The sequence below is a fragment of the Bombyx mori genome, chromosome 15, assembly GCF_030269925.1.
Source record: "Bombyx mori chromosome 15, ASM3026992v2".
NCBI lineage: Eukaryota > Metazoa > Arthropoda > Insecta > Lepidoptera > Bombycidae > Bombyx > Bombyx mori.
Genome location: NC_085121.1, coordinates 10,403,427 through 10,421,481, shown reverse-complemented (window position 1 = coordinate 10,421,481; position 18,055 = coordinate 10,403,427). Strand labels below are relative to the sequence as shown.

Sequence of the window (18,055 nt, the reverse complement as noted above, 5' to 3'; positions counted from 1 at the left end):
TTATTTAATTGTAAATTGGCGAAAACCCTTTTTTTCTATATGTCGCACAATTTTCTATATAAAAATTTGCACACAGATTTTAGGTTTTGGTTACTAGGTTCGTTATGCGAACGGGCTCATTTTTCATTATAAATGGTTACAGGTCCACAATTTAAAGTCGAGCAATTGATATAATCTGCATACATCAATCAGTACACATTCACAATAGTGCCAAAAAGTGACCTATATTCAAAGCCAAGATTGAACATTTACGGAAATTTATACCTGTGTTATACTACTATGCAGGTAGCATGTATGTATGTATTATATTCAAAGCAAAACCGATATAAGAAATTTTGCAAAGAAAAAAGTCGAAGATGAATGACACCAACTCCATCGGTTAAGGAGTCCTGTCGTATTTTTTTCAAACATTAATCGATTCAGCAATGATATCAGGAAAAATGTTTCATTAAGATTTCTGATAATAATGAGTGTAATATTTAATGGTGTATATTTAATAATAAGAGAATATTCAAATATGTGATATTTATGTATAATAATGATAAATCAAAAAATACGAAAAAGGTTTTTAGGAAGTAAAGAGAGAGAAAAGGAACAACATTTTAAGCCGCATTGATTTTGTTGATATGACAATTATTATCAATATCCAATAAAAGAAATGGTCATTAGTCAATGGTCATTAGGAAAATAGTAATTAGATTTTAATAATTCGAGTAATTTCAATAATTGTTCAAATGAATGATAGTGCACGGATTTTTTTAAATTGGTTTTTATTAAATTACCTCTGACTTCGGAAAGTAAACAAATCATAGAGAAAATTTCATCACGAAAGTTTTCGTTTGAGGTTACTTGACGAATGTATTAGAGGTATGTATTAATGTCTAAGACAGTTGAGCCAATAATGTCATTTTCATCTAAGTGTTGTCTTCAAAGTTATATTTTCATAGTTTTTCATTTAATATCAACATAACGTCGTTGTCTAACTAATATCTGGTATGTGCAAAATGTAAAACTTTGAGATATTGAATAAATACGTTCTCCTGTATATTTTTAAATGGAGTAGATTTTATAAATGATATATTATAATAATAATACTTACAGCCACTTAGCAATCCCTTTATACAACTGTTTTATAATTTGGTTAGTATACTAGTCGTAATATTATAGACAATATGTAAAGAATTCCATTAATTGCCCTTATCAGATATTGCTCTCACAACGAGAATATCTTTAAATACTCCTAATGCTATTTTATAATCGTTTCAATCAGTATAATGTACAACTTCAACAGAATTCAAGTTGTACTGTGTGCTGTTATGAACATAGTTGAACAAACTTCAGGCCGTTTCAAGTGTTAACTTTACACAAATCGCCTGCAATGTAGTCATATCGGAGGTCATATTGAAGAAACATTTACACAAATGCGACACAAGCGCTAGCATCGAAGCATGCTATTAGTTTTAATTGCGCTAATTTAATTGAACATTGCCGTTGGGAGACTGAGAATTAGCATAAGTTTGTAGCTCAGTGGCATTATTACGTCCCATTATCATGCTTTCAAGGAAGTCCAGTAACCAAGAATATATTAGTGTTTCTTGGCAGGAATAGGCTGAGACAGCAATTATATACTAGTTTACTGGTAGTAGGACCTCTTGTGAGTCCACACGGGTAGGTACCACCGCCCTGCCTAGTTCTGCCGTGAAGCAGTAATGCGTTTCGGTTTGAAGGGTGGGGCAGCCGCTGTAATCATACTGAGACCTTAGAACTTATATCTCAAGGTGGGTGGCGCATTTACGTTGTAGATGTCCATAGGCTCCAGTAACCACTTAACACCAGATGGGCTGTGAGCTCGTGCACCCATCTAAGCAATCAAAAAAAAAGAAAAAAAGGTTAGATGATTAGTAGCAAATTTATTAAAGTCGATTGTAACTCTTCTGCGTGATTCCCCATAATTTTCCCTCCCAATCGAATTGAAGTCTGTTATGAATTATAATTGCAATATATCGAAAATAGCATTGCGAGTCGATAGATCACGAGTCCGAGATGCTCATACAATCGAATCTACGTCACGTTGGCCGGCGGGCGAGTTAGTCTATTCGGAAATATCGAAAAACGTTTCGATTGTCGAGTCAGAGAGCGCGATTATCGTGAATCGAATCTTGATTTGCACCGATTGCGATTCCTTAGATTGTTTAGTCGTTCCTCTCGGACTTGCTTATGACTAGCTAGCTGGTTGTTGGCTGGGTTTGCATAGCCGTTTTTTTAGATTAAAAAGCCGATTGACCATTCTTCTTTTCAGATTTTCTAACTATAAATCTTTTACTTCAAATATTTTTCTTATCAGCTAGAGCAATTCTTAATGTTATAATCATCATTCTCCTGCCCTTCTCCCAGTCACCTGGGGTCAGCGGAACATGTTTTCGCCTTCCATATTCCTCTATCATATACCATTTCTTCGCTCACACATCTCACGCTCCTCTTACACATCCCCTTGCCTTGCACGTAATAGCAACCTACACTGACAACAACCTATAAATCAGCAATTTATCAATTCTACACTATATATTTGTTGAATTGCATATTAAAGCATAGTTCAAAACAGTTACTTCATCAGGAACATCTATCTATTGAGTAATAATAATACCATTATGTAATAATCATTGTATATTCATTTATTTATGATGAATGGCAAATAGAAACATTTTACATACATAATAATATTTATTTAATAACGTAATAATTATACTTATCTTTTAATTCACAATGTCCACACTTATACACAGTATCAAGCCAGAGAGAGAGCTCCGCACCGCCCGACGTCTCAACCGAGAATGAATCGAGATTGGTCGGCGCAGGGGCTTTTGTAGGCGATGACAAACAACTATGAGTCACACTTGTTTGTCATCGCTCGAACGTTGGCTTTAATTTAAAATTGTATTTACTGCAATTATTTATAAATATATTGGTTTAATTTACTAACATATTTCTATACCTATACATAGGCATAAACTATCAATATATTATTACTTAGTTTACTAACATTATTTGTGTTATATATCTATACCTATACATAGGCATAAGCTATCACGGCCATACTGACAGTACTTCGTCCTCGAAGTATTGTGTTACTATTTTATTTATAATATATGAGTAGGTATATTCGATTCATTAATCAACATAATATACATGGCACAGAAAAAAAAAGAAAGTAGTCAAAACATTTCAAACAAGTCTCATCAACCATTTGCATAGACACGATGGTCCCCTTTAAATAAGTAACAGAGTATTCTTGCCAACTACATAGACATGTCGATCACATTCACCCGCTGCTTGTGAGATAATCGACACCAAATAGAAGGCCGACCAGCGGTACTCTGACTTCGAGTAATGCCAACTACATAGACATGTCAATCACATTCACCCGCTGCTTGTGAGATAATTGACACCAAATAGAAGGCCGACCAGCGGTACTCGGATTGAAAAATTATTGAGTAATGCCAACTACATAGACATGTCAATCACATTCACCCGCTGCCTGTGAGATAATTGACACCAAATAGAAGGCCGACCAGCGGTACTCGGATTGAAAAATTATTGAGTAATGCCAACTACATAGACATGTCAATCACATTCACCCGCTGCCTGTGAGATAATTGACACCAAATAGTAGGCCGACCAGCGGTACTCAGACAGATAAAATTTAAAGCCAAATATTTTTACTCATTCACAATATGACGTGAGTTTCTCAATTTCTTTTTGTACCATGTATATATTTTTAGTAACATTTTATGTAGGTAACCCATGTTCCTAAAAAAAACTAATTTAAATACAAAACATTATATAGTTGAAAAATAAATATAATCATCAAACAATTATAATCTTGAAATCTAAGCAATCACAAATTATCATCAACCCATTCTCCTGCCCAAAACCGTAATTTTTCCCGTTGCCTTTCAGAGTATAGCGATCATTTGGAAGGATAGATTGAATTTCGTAAAGGCCCTTAAATCTAGATCTTAATTTATCATTACGCCTATGATCCTGGCTAACATAGACCAGATCACCCATATTGTATTATTTATTATTCCGCCTAACATGATCAAATCGTTGCTTAAATGTTTCTGCTATTTTTTTTTTGTAGCCTCTGTTTGGCTATTTCACGATCAGCTTGGACGTCAATATTGGGTTGTAAATCCTCATCATTAATAATTCCGTTTAGATGAGATTGTAATATAGGTATATTTGCTTCTATACCGGTTAGTAAGCGTATGGGGGTGAAACCAGTCGATTTTTGTACTGTCGTGTTAATTTACTGCTGTACTTTTAGCAATACGTTCGGCCACTCTGACAGCTCCTCGCACATAGTATGTAACATATTGATGACAGCTCCTCGCACATAGTATGTAACATATTGACTACAGTAGCCACATAACGCTTAACCTGACCGTTGCCTCTAGGTGTACCAGTAGCTATCATGTAGTGTTCGATTAAGTAAACAGTTCGATACATTATTAAGATATCTAGCTGTCAAACATATTAATTTTATTTGTTGTTTGAGGGAATTGTCAAGTTTTGTCGCGTGGTTTTATCTTTTTTTCGTTTAAACGTTGCATTATACAATGCCAGACTATTAATAATAATTTAGTGCATTGCGTTGACTTGAAATTAAAACAGAATAAATATTTATGAAATGACAGAAATCAGATGGACTGACTGACGCCATTCTAGGAATAGCTCCGTTATTCCGTGCGAAACGGCGGTATAGTAACAATTTCCGAATAGGCCCACTATTCTTAGAATTGTAGTTGGTAAAACGTAAAATTGATTTACTCTCGATTAACTGACGAGTTATTCTAAGAATAAGATTTACTCTTGTTTGGTCGAATCGACCCTTACTGTTTTAAGGGGTTTTGTTTAAAGCCTTCCGTGGTTGTTGGAAAAGGCCCTGTGCAATCTAAATGTATGGTATGGAATGATACAGCAATTTTAGAGATCGGATGTAATAACCCTTGTTTAGGACCAGAGAATCCCTTCTTTTTAACCCAAGTAAGATAATGGTTATATTTTTTTGATAAAAGATGTTATCCCTGGGAACCAAAAATATTGTCGGATTTTATGTAAAACCTTATTGAACCCCACATGACAATTTTCATCACGAAATAGTTTTAAGATTTTTAATCTACATCCCTTCGGCGCAAACAACCTCGGCTCAGCATCAGGACTAGTTTTATAATGCAATAAATTATTTTTAATTATATATTGGTTAGTGTCTAAGTTACCGACTTGCAATTGCGACATTAGGGTCTGGGTTTCGGGGTAGTTTGTTTGCGCGATTTTTAACCAAGACTCGGGACTTATATTCGGCTTCAATTAAATTTACTTTAAGATAATGCTGCCGTTCTGAAGGAGCGGAAACAGGATTGCGATTTAGAAAATCAACATGACTGATGAATTTACCCTTTCTATACTGAATATCAAATTGAAAATCCTGCATAAATGTCCACCAACGTGCTACCCTAGGTGACAAATCTTTTTTCGGCATGGTTGATTTTATTGCATTGCAATAAGTAATTATTGTAAATTTAATGCCAAGAAGCATTAAAAATGGCAAGTGCTTCTAGGTCATAAGAGCAGTACATGGATTCTGCTGGACTTGTCCGTTCACTATAATAAGCGACCACCTTATTCACGTTACCTAACTTGTAATAATATTGTTCCATAACCTATAGCACTAGCATCGGTGTGTAACTGTTGGACGCTGTGGGTCAAATATTGTCAAAAGAGGTTTGGAGGTAAGATGATCAATTACATACTTTCGTGCTCTATCTTGTTCAATGCCCCATTCCCATTTTTCGGTGTTTCAATTTTAGAAGGGTCCGTATTGGGTTTATATCTACAGTAAGAATCTAAATGCCCGGGTTTTTTGCAATAAGTACAAAACTTTATTTTATCATTATTTGATCCTTGTTCTTGGGTACTTTTTTTTTTTTTTTTACCGTAACATTGTTGTTTGGTGTGACCGATTTTACCACAGTTAAAACACTTTATGTCATCGGGTTTAGAATCAGTCTTAAAGCGCTTAGGGGGTTGCGAATTGTAAGGGTTTTTACTGTCTATTGGCCTTTTTTTTTTTGTTTTTGTTTTTTTTTGTTTTTTGTTTTCGCGTAAGAAGTAAATAGGGCAATTAATTCTGAAGTAGTTTTAACATTGCTGTTAAACGAAGCCATTTTTACATTAACATCGCATATACTGCCACAGACTAATTCAGTCAATTATAATTCCGTAAATGTAATTTTTGTATTCTTTAGTAACCTATTTTTTTTTTTTTTCTTGCGTACTCGCAATAAGAATCTGCAGTTTCAGACGTGTATAGTACTGCCTTTTGAAGTTTTTCTGCCAGATTCTTTTTCTCAGGGAATAAAGTTACCAGCTCTAAACGTAAATTGTCCCACGAACGACCCTCAGCCGGGTCCCATGTTTCAAACCACAATAAGGCGGATCCCTTACGGGCCTTACCAGCTTTGGCGACTGTTGCGGCGTTACTCCATCCAAACTCTTTGGATGAGGGTTTCAATATTGTTGCACCATGATTCAGCACCAAGGTCCCTTTTAGCTGGATCAAATACTGGCAGAGCGACCTCGCTGTCGTTCTGGCGGGAACCGGAAACTGCGTCTTTGATGGCCTTCAGAAACTCTTAGGTAAATCCATCTGGAAACTTTAAAAGGAAAATATCAGTTAACAAGCATGGATTATCGAATCCCACTTCTGATAATAGCAACCTACACTGACAACAACCTATAAATCAGCAATTTATCAATTCTACACTATATATTTGTTGAATTGCATATTAAAGCATAGTTCAAAACAGTTACTTCATCAGGAACATCTATCTATTGAGTAATAATAATACCATTATGTAATAATCATTGTATATTCATTTATTTATGATGAATGGCAAATAGAAACATTTTACATACATAATAATATTTATTTAATAACGTAATAATTATACTTATCTTTTAATTCACAATGTCCACACTTATACACAGTATCAAGCCAGAGAGAGAGCTCCGCACCGCCCGACGTCTCAACCGAGAATGAATCGAGATTGGTCGGCGCAGGGGCTTTTGTAGGCGATGACAAACAACTATGAGTCACACTTGTTTGTCATCGCTCGAACGTTGGCTTTAATTTAAAATTGTATTTACTGCAATTATTTATAAATATATTGGTTTAATTTACTAACATATTTCTATACCTATACATAGGCATAAACTATCAATATATTATTACTTAGTTTACTAACATTATTTGTGTTATATATCTATACCTATACATAGGCATAAGCTATCACACGCAATCCATCCATTTTTTCTTAGTTTACCTCTTCCTCTAAACCCTTAAAAATGAAACGCAAATATTATATAATCGTCTCGTCAAATAGATAAAATTTTCCGTTCTAGTACTGGTTACTAGGTTCTAGGTTCTACTAGTTATTAGTACAGATATTTTGGATACCCATAACACAGGAATAAATCCTAGCTTTTCGGCATTGAATGAGAAACATTTGTCAAAACACAAATTTTTTACCACGCTCACTCAGCGTTTAAACACGTTACATGAATTTAATATTTCAGAGTAGCATATTTTTTTCTCTTTTCATATCGTGAATTGTTAAAACTAACATAGCTAACAGGTGGTAAAGCAAATTATATCACTAAACATATCACGCTCTAAAATTTACTTTAACTTTAAATACTAGTTTATTGCACGTATTATAACTTAATAACATAAAAAAAACGAATGCACGGGTTGTACAATTTCAAAACAACGCGGAACGTGTCTGCCAGTTATCTTTGCGTTATAAAACGGCTTCACTAAATATTATGTAGTCACTGCAATCAATTAGCCGAAGAATTAATTTTTGTTTAGGTTCAGGTACTTGATTTTTATCATTTTGGGAATTTACATCCTGCTGTATATTGAAACTAGCTGACTCATTGTACATCGTACCGCCTAACAAATTTTGACGCCTTACTGGTGGCATTTTTAACAATAAACACGACCCAACTTCTAAACTCACATCCAAACCCACAAAATACGATTTAATCTTTAAACTATTATCAAAACAACGTCCGTTAACAGCGTCCAATAGTGTTTCTGTATCTTAAAACAAATGAAACCAATCAATCAAATATTGTTTTTTTGTTACGTGTTTTTTTTATTAGGTTTGGGTGTTGATACGTCCTTGTCACCAATTTTAATAAAAAAAAACTTTCAGTTAATTGGTCGATTTTTACATATTTTTTTTGTATAGAAACCTTGCCATTGCAATAACGAAGACAAATAAAATAGTTATTCAATTTGTTGCCAGCGTTCTGAAGTTATTCGCGTACATACATTACGCAGATTCATTTTTATAAAATGAGTTAAATAGAATGAGTTTTTATTTAAGTTGTTTATGATACGGGCTGTAACCTCAAATTGATATTACAAATAACTTCAGAAGCCACGGAATCTCGCGTATTGGTACTTTCTTCGTAAGTTCAATAACTTTCACGAGGATTTTTTAATAAGCGTTAACAATGCTACGAAACATTTATTGTAAAATGTCAACTTCAGATTCTCAACTCAACTCATCTCAACTTCAGATCAGAATAGATAACAATATTATTCATCAACGTCTTCATGTATGCTTTGTTGGAGCTCTCTAACCTAAAATGTCAAGTGGCTATCAATCTTTCACTCCGTGCCTCGCAGGATAAAGTCGGGACTTCGGGTGCGGGATTGGCGCGTCTTTCAATAATTTTGGGCGTGTGTGTAAAATTACGGAATGCTTCTTAATTTATTATTACACAAATATTTATCTCGATTTAAATTTGCAACGTGAAGTTTGTTGGACGTATGAAGTTTTATAATAATATACTCGTTTTCATGAACTTTGCGGCATCGCTTTATAGTAATGGCTTGTAGCATACGCTACGGTAGGTCTACGGGATAAAGCTACGTGAGCTACGTACGAAAGTCTAACTATAATTGTTGTCTAAGACTCTTGAAGCGTCCTTGGTCTAACGTGTAAGAAGCCGTATGCACTCGTAACGAATGACGACACTACTTCTGCGATGAAGTTAATGTAAAGTAAGAGTAAATGGCATGTTCAGAAGAACGCCATAAAATATATGTATATCTATCAATATATATGTGCATATCTATTAATCGGGTGTTTGTTTATGGACTAATAAGTAGCACGAGCAACTCTTTATACTGTAAAATTGCTACGTGATTAATTATTATTGGATTACATTTGTTACGCGGGCAAAACCTCATGGTGCATTTGATGGTGTAAAAATGAAGCTCGCACAATATTTCATGTATTGTAATTACTAGTAGTTCAACATATTGTGCGCCCGAGTAAATACCGCCGACCCTAAGATCGAAGTCTCCTTCCGGCTTAGGTAGAAATGTGGAGGATGGTGGCATTCACGCAGTGTTGTCTACAGGTTCCAGTAATTACTTAACAGAAGGTGGACCTTGAGATTGACTGTAAACAACAGTGTGTTTAGTTCGAGTTTTTAACGTTCTCGATAGCGTAAAAGTTAACTTAAATTTGTATGCAGTTGGAACAGCGCCCCTAGCGGCAAACGTAGGCAAACGTCCCAATTTCAACATAGTTGAGTTAACTTTTACGCTATCGAGAACGTTAACAAACTCGAAGTAAGCGCAGAAAAAAAATTGCAAAACAAAATGATGTGCCGTTTTTATTTATTATCACTTTTTATTTTAAAGCACGTATAAATAAATAATCTGTTCTTCCGCATATCTCTGTCACAGGTGGTAGGATAAATTCTGAACGCGGCTTAACCTGACATTAAGTCGAATGGAACGAAGGGATAAAGTAAATCCAGGATCGCGTATTTTTTAATTGAAATTTTTACTGTACCCGAGTCTGATTTCGCGGTTCTTTCCTGTTTACAAAAGCGTGCACGTTTGTTTATTAGTTGAGCGTTTTTTTTGTGCCGACAGAGTTAATTAGGAGAGCATAGTCAAGTGATTTTAATGTCTGCTGCAACAAGGCCGCAATACCGCGCCGCGGATGCCGACGGCTTATTTTACCGTATCGTTATAAGCGGCAGGCAACGTCTGCAAAGTGCTGTACAAACGTTATAAATTATTTAACATCATTACTACACTTTGTAAACTTAAGCGTGAAACGTAATGATTCGTTTATCCAGCATTTTTCTTTATAAAAGCTCTAATTCTTTTAGCACCACAACTCTGGAAGCACTATGTACGAAATCGCTTTGGCAGAGACGGATGGATTTTTTCGGTGTGCATTGGAAAGCTATCCGCTTAACCTGGTGTTATAATTATTTTTTTATTGCTCAGATGTGTGGACGAGCTCACAGCCCACCTGGTGTTAAGTGGTTACTGGAGCCCATAGACATCTACAACGTAAATGCGCCACCCATCTTGAGATATAAGTTCTAAGATCTCAGTATAGTTAAAACGGCTGCCCTACCCTTCAGACCGAAACACATTACTGCTTCACGGCAGAAATAGGCAGGGCGGTGGTACCTACCCGTGCGGACTCATAACAGGTGATCACCTACCACCATAGCTGGTGGTAGGACCAGGTGATGATCGATAGCACTACGTGACTACAAGCACGTATTTTGAGACATGAGATCGAAGTTTCAATTATGATTTGGCAATATCTCTCGAAACACACTAAGCTGTGGATGTGCAACGTGTTTTCCATTTTGCATTTTATTTCCTGTGTACGAAGTTTAAAATTTGCCTAACGTGCAGGTGATTTGCCGCGACCACGCAGCAAAGGGGAATATGTGTTCGTGATAGCGCAGCTCTTGTTTGGATTGCTCCTGTTCGCCACGGTGCTTGGTCACGTAGCCAACATCGTCACCTCAGTCAGCACGGCCAGAAAAGAATTCCAGGGTAAGTTACCTACTATTGTTTTGGTCATTTTCAGATTTGTAGTTATGACCAAACAGCATACTTGTTTGCTTGCAGAAGCACGGTGGTTTTTGTAGCTTAGCGGTTGTCTATGACCCGCAGTGATCACTTCGTGTTCATCTACTAAATGGTATCTTTTAAAGAAAGAATATATGAGTAATAGATTCGTGTTCAAAACGTTACTTTGGCGATTTCGTTTCTATAAATAGTTCAACGTTCCTATGTACGAGTAAAAAATGATCGTGTATGGCTGTTAAAAGTATAAATCTTATGTAGGAAAAAGGTCGCGTGACAGCGTCGGGTGAGGGTCGCAATACGCAGGCACTGTAGCGTGTCGCGGCTCTCACATTAGCGTGCTAAGCAGGCACACCGTCTGTACGTGCCACCACGTGGCGCCGCGTCATCATTACGTGCGCACTTCAAACAGCTCACACACGACTAACCACAAACGAGATTATCCTGATCAATCAATCACGACGGTTCTTCGCGAAGAATAAACACGAAAAAAAAACTTTAGCCATAACTTTTAGCAATTTAATAATATGCTAAATAATTCGTTAAGGCGACTCAATCGGGTATTAACTATTAGCCAAGTCGAACGTGGATTTTAAATAGAACGAACGGCAAAGTGTCAACAACTTTAATTAGCGCTGCAACGCGGTTGTGGAGACAATGGCGCCGCGACGACAGAGAGCAGGCTGGATCCGTGACCTTCCTCGGCGGCGCTGCAGCGAAATAGGTCAGCGGCTTGAATGCTATAAATAGCTCGGCGAAAGTCGGGCGCCGCAACCCATCCCAACGGGAGTGCGCGTCCCGCGCGCGTCCGCCCGACATCGATCCGGTGTTGGTACCGCGCGCCCCATGCGCTCGTCGCTCGAGCCTACTATTCGACAATAATTGATCTGCCCGTCACCCGCCCGATGCTGCGAGCGTCGGCACGTCCCCGAGGCCCGCTACTCACAAAGGGACTCCGTCATTAACGTCACGATATTTCGTCGTCTCGAAATTAGCATATAGCATGACAATTTTCTTGTTCAAACGGAAAACTTAACTATCAGTTTAAAACACTTCTTTTTTAAACTTATTTTAATACAGTACACCTTTACAAACCTTATCGGTAGCTACGTAGTAAGAAATTATTTAGTAACTAAATTCAATAATTTAGTTACTAAATAATTTACGTAACAGCAATCTGTTTAGGTACTAAAATTCATTTCTTCAATGATATCTGAGAAAAAATGTAAGGAGGAGAGATTAGTAAAACATTAACGCATCAACTGATATCAAACAAATTGAAAACCAGTAACTGTTAGCAACTCTTTTAATACGATTTAAACAATGATTAATCTAATTTTTGTATTTTTTTTCTTTAAATCTTCAATATATTGGCTAGTGAAAGTTGGATAATATAGTATTATTTATAATCTGTTCTAAATTTTGAATCAGGAAAGAAAGCGTAATCTTAAGATCATGGAGAACTTCTAATATGTACTACTAAATTACATTTGTACTTACACTTCTGTTAATTTACTAGTTAGTTGTGCATTTACAGAGTACATAAGTTTTTTCAAGGGTCTCGGACCGTAGAAGCTTAATGAACGTTAATGATTATTGGTCGAGATGCCGGTACGTTCGGAACGTTTTGTAAACAAGCGGCTTCGATCTCAGACTAACTACCTAGTTTATATTCAAATTGTTTGTGGTTCTCTGTCCTCGAACTCCGTCCCACTAAATCCACGATTGCATGTATATTACAATTTTAATGATGCGTGAAATCCAAAAACGTTTAACAAATAACAGTTTAACAAAAGTTGAACTCACTGGGAGTCGAAAGATCGCAAGTATTTAATTGACAAATTTTATGACTATTATTATGTTCGCTAATTAAACTTTCAAGCTAACTGTATACCGCAAAGGGTGCTGAGCTTGGAAAGCTCATTGGTTTTCAGCAAAACGTTTTCTCTACTTCTATACTAATATTATAAAGAGGAAAGATTTGTTTGTTTGTTTGTATTGAACAGGCTCCGAAACTACTGAACCGATTTAAAAAATTCTTTCACTGTTTGGAAGCTACACTATTGCCGAGTGACATAGGCTATAATCTCTTTTGAAAAAATTTTAGGATCCTTACTAAAAATCCAACAATGTAACCCAAGGTGTAAAAAAATTACCTAAAATATTCTTTACATCGCGTGCCCTGCGAAAACTAATGATGATAGAATAAAATAATGTACCTACTACGACTTTGTAGAACACATTATTAATTACATAAAGTGTCACGACAGCATATGTCTAACTATTATAGTTATGCCGCAATAAGTGTTCTTTTATTTAAAACAAATAAAACAACGTCAAATATCGTTGAAATTTTTGTTAAAGACCCGAGCGGAGTCGGAGCGGGCCGCTAGTGTTAAATAAATACGGATAACTTTCCATGTTTTGCTGAAAAGTGTTTTGTTTTGCTTGAACTAATGTACGGTATTATGTACGTGGCTTATTTCCTCTGGACCACGTCCCTGACTAACACACTGTCGACCGCACTTCGGCTGTCCTCTCGGTCACTGTTTGAAGAAGATTAAATTACTCCAGATGTCAGCGTACTAATGACAGCGTTCACGTTTTAGTCGAAAGTAAAGGGTGAATGTTCGTTTCGATGCTTCTATATATCGGTTGACAATTTTTGTTTTAGTTTGTGTGTTCAAAACAATTTATTTTACTGGTTTTTATTTTACTGGTTTATTTATTTTATTTCTTGCAACCTATCGTATAGGAGACCACTAATTTCTGGATGATTATTGAATGTTAATGATGCTAAAGTTCCCAACGGCCCGGAAATTTTCTGTTACAAAATTACAAGCGATTATGACGCAACAATATAATTGAAACTTCCACCATATGTATCTAAGTGGATGGCGGTGTCCACGTTGGGATATCTATGGGCTTGGATAACTACTTAACATAATGCATATCCAAATGAATGAAAGAGGAGTTACTGGTGGTAGGACCTCTTGAGTCCGCACAGGTAGGTACCAACACCCTGCCTATTTCTGCCGTGAAGCAGTAATGCGTTTCGGTTTGAAGGGTGGGGTAGCCGTTGTAACTATACTGAGACCTTAGAACTTATACCTCAAGGTGGGTGGCGCATTTACGTAGTATATGTCTGTGGGTTCCAATAACAACTGAACACCAGGTGGGCTGTGAGCTCGTCCACCCATCTAAGCAATAAAAAAAAGAATCAAATGACGGAAACATCAATGAGAAATTCGCGGGAACGATTTGTACAATCTCTTAATTTACTTACTGATCGTACGTAATATTCTCATCGGTATGTTCAGGGATTTCTGCAGTCGATTATCCGATAGCTGACGATTAGTCGATATAATCCTCTATAGTTTCAGCTACTTGTTACTTTGAACTACTTTGAAGTGATTAGATGCAGCACTTTGTTCTGAGCTCGGCTTCGTTCGTTTCCTTGTCGTGAGTTCACGTGTGGCGCTAAAATTAATTTAACTATTAAAGCTTGCGTGTAGCAAATCGTTAACGGAGGTAGCTAATTGCAAATTCATATCGTAAGAGCGGCTCAAACAAATACTTTGTGGATTCGGCGGTGACGCTCGACAGCGTGAAGTTGTTTGCGTTTGATGACTGGTTTGTGAATTTTAAAAAATGTTTATTAAATGTTCAATTTTTTTTTGTGCGTCTGTAATGTGTATGGTTCACGGAGTGTGTTTTTTTTGTTCTCTGTCTATTTCTGTTTCTTATAGAAAAATAGATGGTAGTTAGTTAGCACAGTATTCAAATGTCGAGAAAAATAGCTTTTTTTTCTTTTATGATTGAAGGATTACTGGTGGCCCGGAGGCCTTTCCAGTTTCACCAGGGCAGGTGGGCGAGCAAAGACTCAGTCAGGAGGGGTGAGATTTGCTAACAGCTACCCGAGCGCCTCCGAAGGAGACCTAACAGCTCAAGAGTAGCTGCTTCGCGAATGAATTTACTACCGGATCGGAATCGAGAAAAATAGGATCTTAGTCATCCTTTACCACGAAAACTGTCGACTTCGAAACGTCAGAAATAATATTGTGAAAATAATAAAGAGATTTTGATTTGTATTTTTTTTATTGCTTAGATGGGTGAACGAGCTGCACAGCCCACCTGGTGTTAAGTGGTTACTAGAGCCCATATACATCTACAACGTAAATGCGCCACCCACCTCGAGATATAAGTTCTAAAATCTCAGTATAGTTACAACGGCTGCCCTACCCTTCAAACCGAAACGCATTAATGCTTCACGGCAGAAAATAGGCAGGGCGGTAGTACCTACCAGCGCAGACTCACAATAGTTCTTACCACCAGTAAAATATCTTCGACAAAAAGCGAAGAACATACTAGGATTTTTTTTTTAAATTACGAACATCCGTATTATGCTTTCGGCGTTCACGTATGCGATATGATTTATCATAACATTTAAATACACAGCACAGACTTGGGTGTTTAGGGTATCGGTAGAAACCTTATATCATCCCGAGTGATACTGACTCATTGTATTGAAAAATATAACAGTTTGACATTAAAAATAATAATGTTACTTTTGCTGATAGTACTATATCAACTAAAACAATTATGCATATTATTATCAGTTCAAAACTTTGTTTTTGAAATGTTGTTGAAAGTCCGTCTGTCCTACGCCATCTTAAAGACTCTACATCTAATATAAATTAACTGTTTAAAATAGTAAACATTAGACTCTTTATCTTCTCCATTTACGACTCATTTATATCGAAGTTAAATTCGAAAAAGTTATTTCCGCCGTGAAGCAGTAATGCGTTTCGGTTCGAAGGGTGGGGTAGCCGTTGTAACTATACTGAGATCTTAGAACGTATATCTCGAGGTGGGTGGCGCATTTACGTTGTAGATGTCTATGGGCCCCAGTAACCACTTAATACCAGGTGGCCTGTGAGCTCGTCCATCCAGCTAAGCAATAAAAAAAGTGTTTTTTTTTTTAAATTGTATCCACCTAAAAATAAGTGTCATCAAAAAAAATCTTTAAAGAAACTCTTCCGTTTGTGAAAAAGTCTCCTCTCTAATTACAACAGACGTGCTCGGCTTAATAAACTGTTTTTTAAAAGAATATTAAATGAAGAATTTGTGAGATGTTCAGATTTCTCGGAAAGGTTGAATGGATATCGTAATTAATTCCTTATAAAAATGTAAAACTTGAAATAATTATAGCGGAGTGATGACCGGCGGAATAGAGTGCCTTATTAATTCACTTAACGTGTATTAATGTTATGACAAGTATATGAGTGACTTTATGCTATCTTAGGGAATAAAACACCTGTGAAGAACTGGCAGAGTCTAATACATCACCATCGACTGCTCGTTTTATCATAAATTCAAACTCGTGACATTCGCCGGGTGGACGAATAAGGTTCTGAAATGTAACGAAAATTGAAAATTGGAATTTGATAGATGAGAAGAGAAGGGGTTCAAAAGATAATAGATTGGACTGTACTTGTACTGTTGAGGATATTTTTCTTATAATTTTTTGTACGAAATCCTTTTTGCGCACTCACAAGAAACTTCATACGTGCGTTATAGATTTACGGTCTACACTAACTAATCTATATATATAGGTATATAAAAATAAATTGCTGTTCGTTAGTCTCGCTAAAACTCGAGAACGGCTAGACCGATTTGGCTAATTTTGGTCTTGAATTATTCGTGGAAGTCCAGAGAAGGTATAAAAGGTAGAAAAATATTAAAATCCTTGGAATTAAATAAAAATAACAACTTTGTTTTTCCTTTGATGTGTCCCCCGTTGGACGGATTCGGATTCCTTTTGTTTGTTTTAAGTTTATTTTATACAAAAATGTAGATATTTTATTTATCGATTGAGGCACTACGAAGTTTGCCGGGTCATTTAGTATGTAATAAAAATGTTTCTGTATTAAAATCTTTCCACGCCTAGTTTATTAGATCGAGTTTAAGCTTCTTACAATTTTTATTTTATTTTTCTTTATTGCTTAGATGCGTGGACGAGCTCACAGCCCACTTGGTGTTAAGTGGTTACTGGAACCCATAGACGTCTACAACGTAAATGTGCCACCCACTTTGAGATATAAGTTTTAAGGTCTCAGTATAGTTACAATGGCTGTCCCACCCTTCAAACCGATGGTGGTGGTACCTACCCGTGCGGACTCACAAGAGGTCCTACCACCTCTAGGTGGTGGAGGTGAAATGTCAGTCTGAAATAATAATTCAAGCTGTTGAATACTTATGTACAGCAACCAATATTGTGTTTAGCTAAACTGGATGGGGTGAAGACCTACATGCGCATGAGGAGAGTACCAACGCATCTGCAAGTGAAGGTGATCAAATGGTTCGACTATCTCTGGCTCACCCAGAAGTGTTCCGACGAGGAGAAAGCGGTTTCGTGTCTGCCGGACAAACTAAAGGCGGAGATAGCTATCAACGTACATCTAGATACCCTGAAAAGGTGAATTACTTTAATTTATGATCCCCAGCGAAATGGTCTTTGTTAAAGAACTATAAAACACGGGTAGGTTCTTCTGTGGGTTAATTTATTTGCGGAATAGCCGGACCAGGATCCTTACAATGTTTATGGTTTAATCTCTTCGGTATTGTGAAAACTAGCCAAGCAAATACAGTCTATCCGTTACATACACATAGCGTTTATCAAAAGGAAACGCTCGTGTTGAATACAAGTAATGAACCATTAAAACATTTTTTAGTATGTTATTCTAGAAACTTTATTGAATTCAAATTTTAAACAAAAGTTTCTAGAATGTCAACAACATTGATAGTCGTTATAAATGATCTCAAATGCGCAAACTTTATGAAATAGATGTCAGAGATTGCAGAGGCAGTAAGTACATCTTGTTAGAAACTGTTGTTGTTGTTAACGTCTCGAACTAAAAGTTTACGTTATAGACAAGTGAAGCAACTTTCCCTGGGACGAAGACAAAGGGTTGTAGATACACCGACGATAATGAAACCGTCGCCAGATCAAATAAATTAGTCGAAGCACTCAATGGCCCAGCTTTTAATTGAATTTAGTTTAGTTTT

At 36.5% G+C, this 18,055-nt stretch overlaps 1 protein-coding gene across 1 annotated transcript in view; it reads left to right on the top strand.

The window, feature by feature from the left end:
- The window catches only part of LOC101739015 (cyclic nucleotide-gated cation channel alpha-3), a 92,630-nt gene that overhangs the window by 61,730 nt on the left and 12,845 nt on the right, over positions 1-18,055 (top strand). The window contains exons 6-7 of the mRNA XM_062672612.1: positions 10,811-10,954; positions 17,273-17,465. Coding sequence (XP_062528596.1) covers positions 10,811-10,954; positions 17,273-17,465 — 337 coding nt within the window. The remainder of the gene's footprint in view (positions 1-10,810; positions 10,955-17,272; positions 17,466-18,055) is intronic.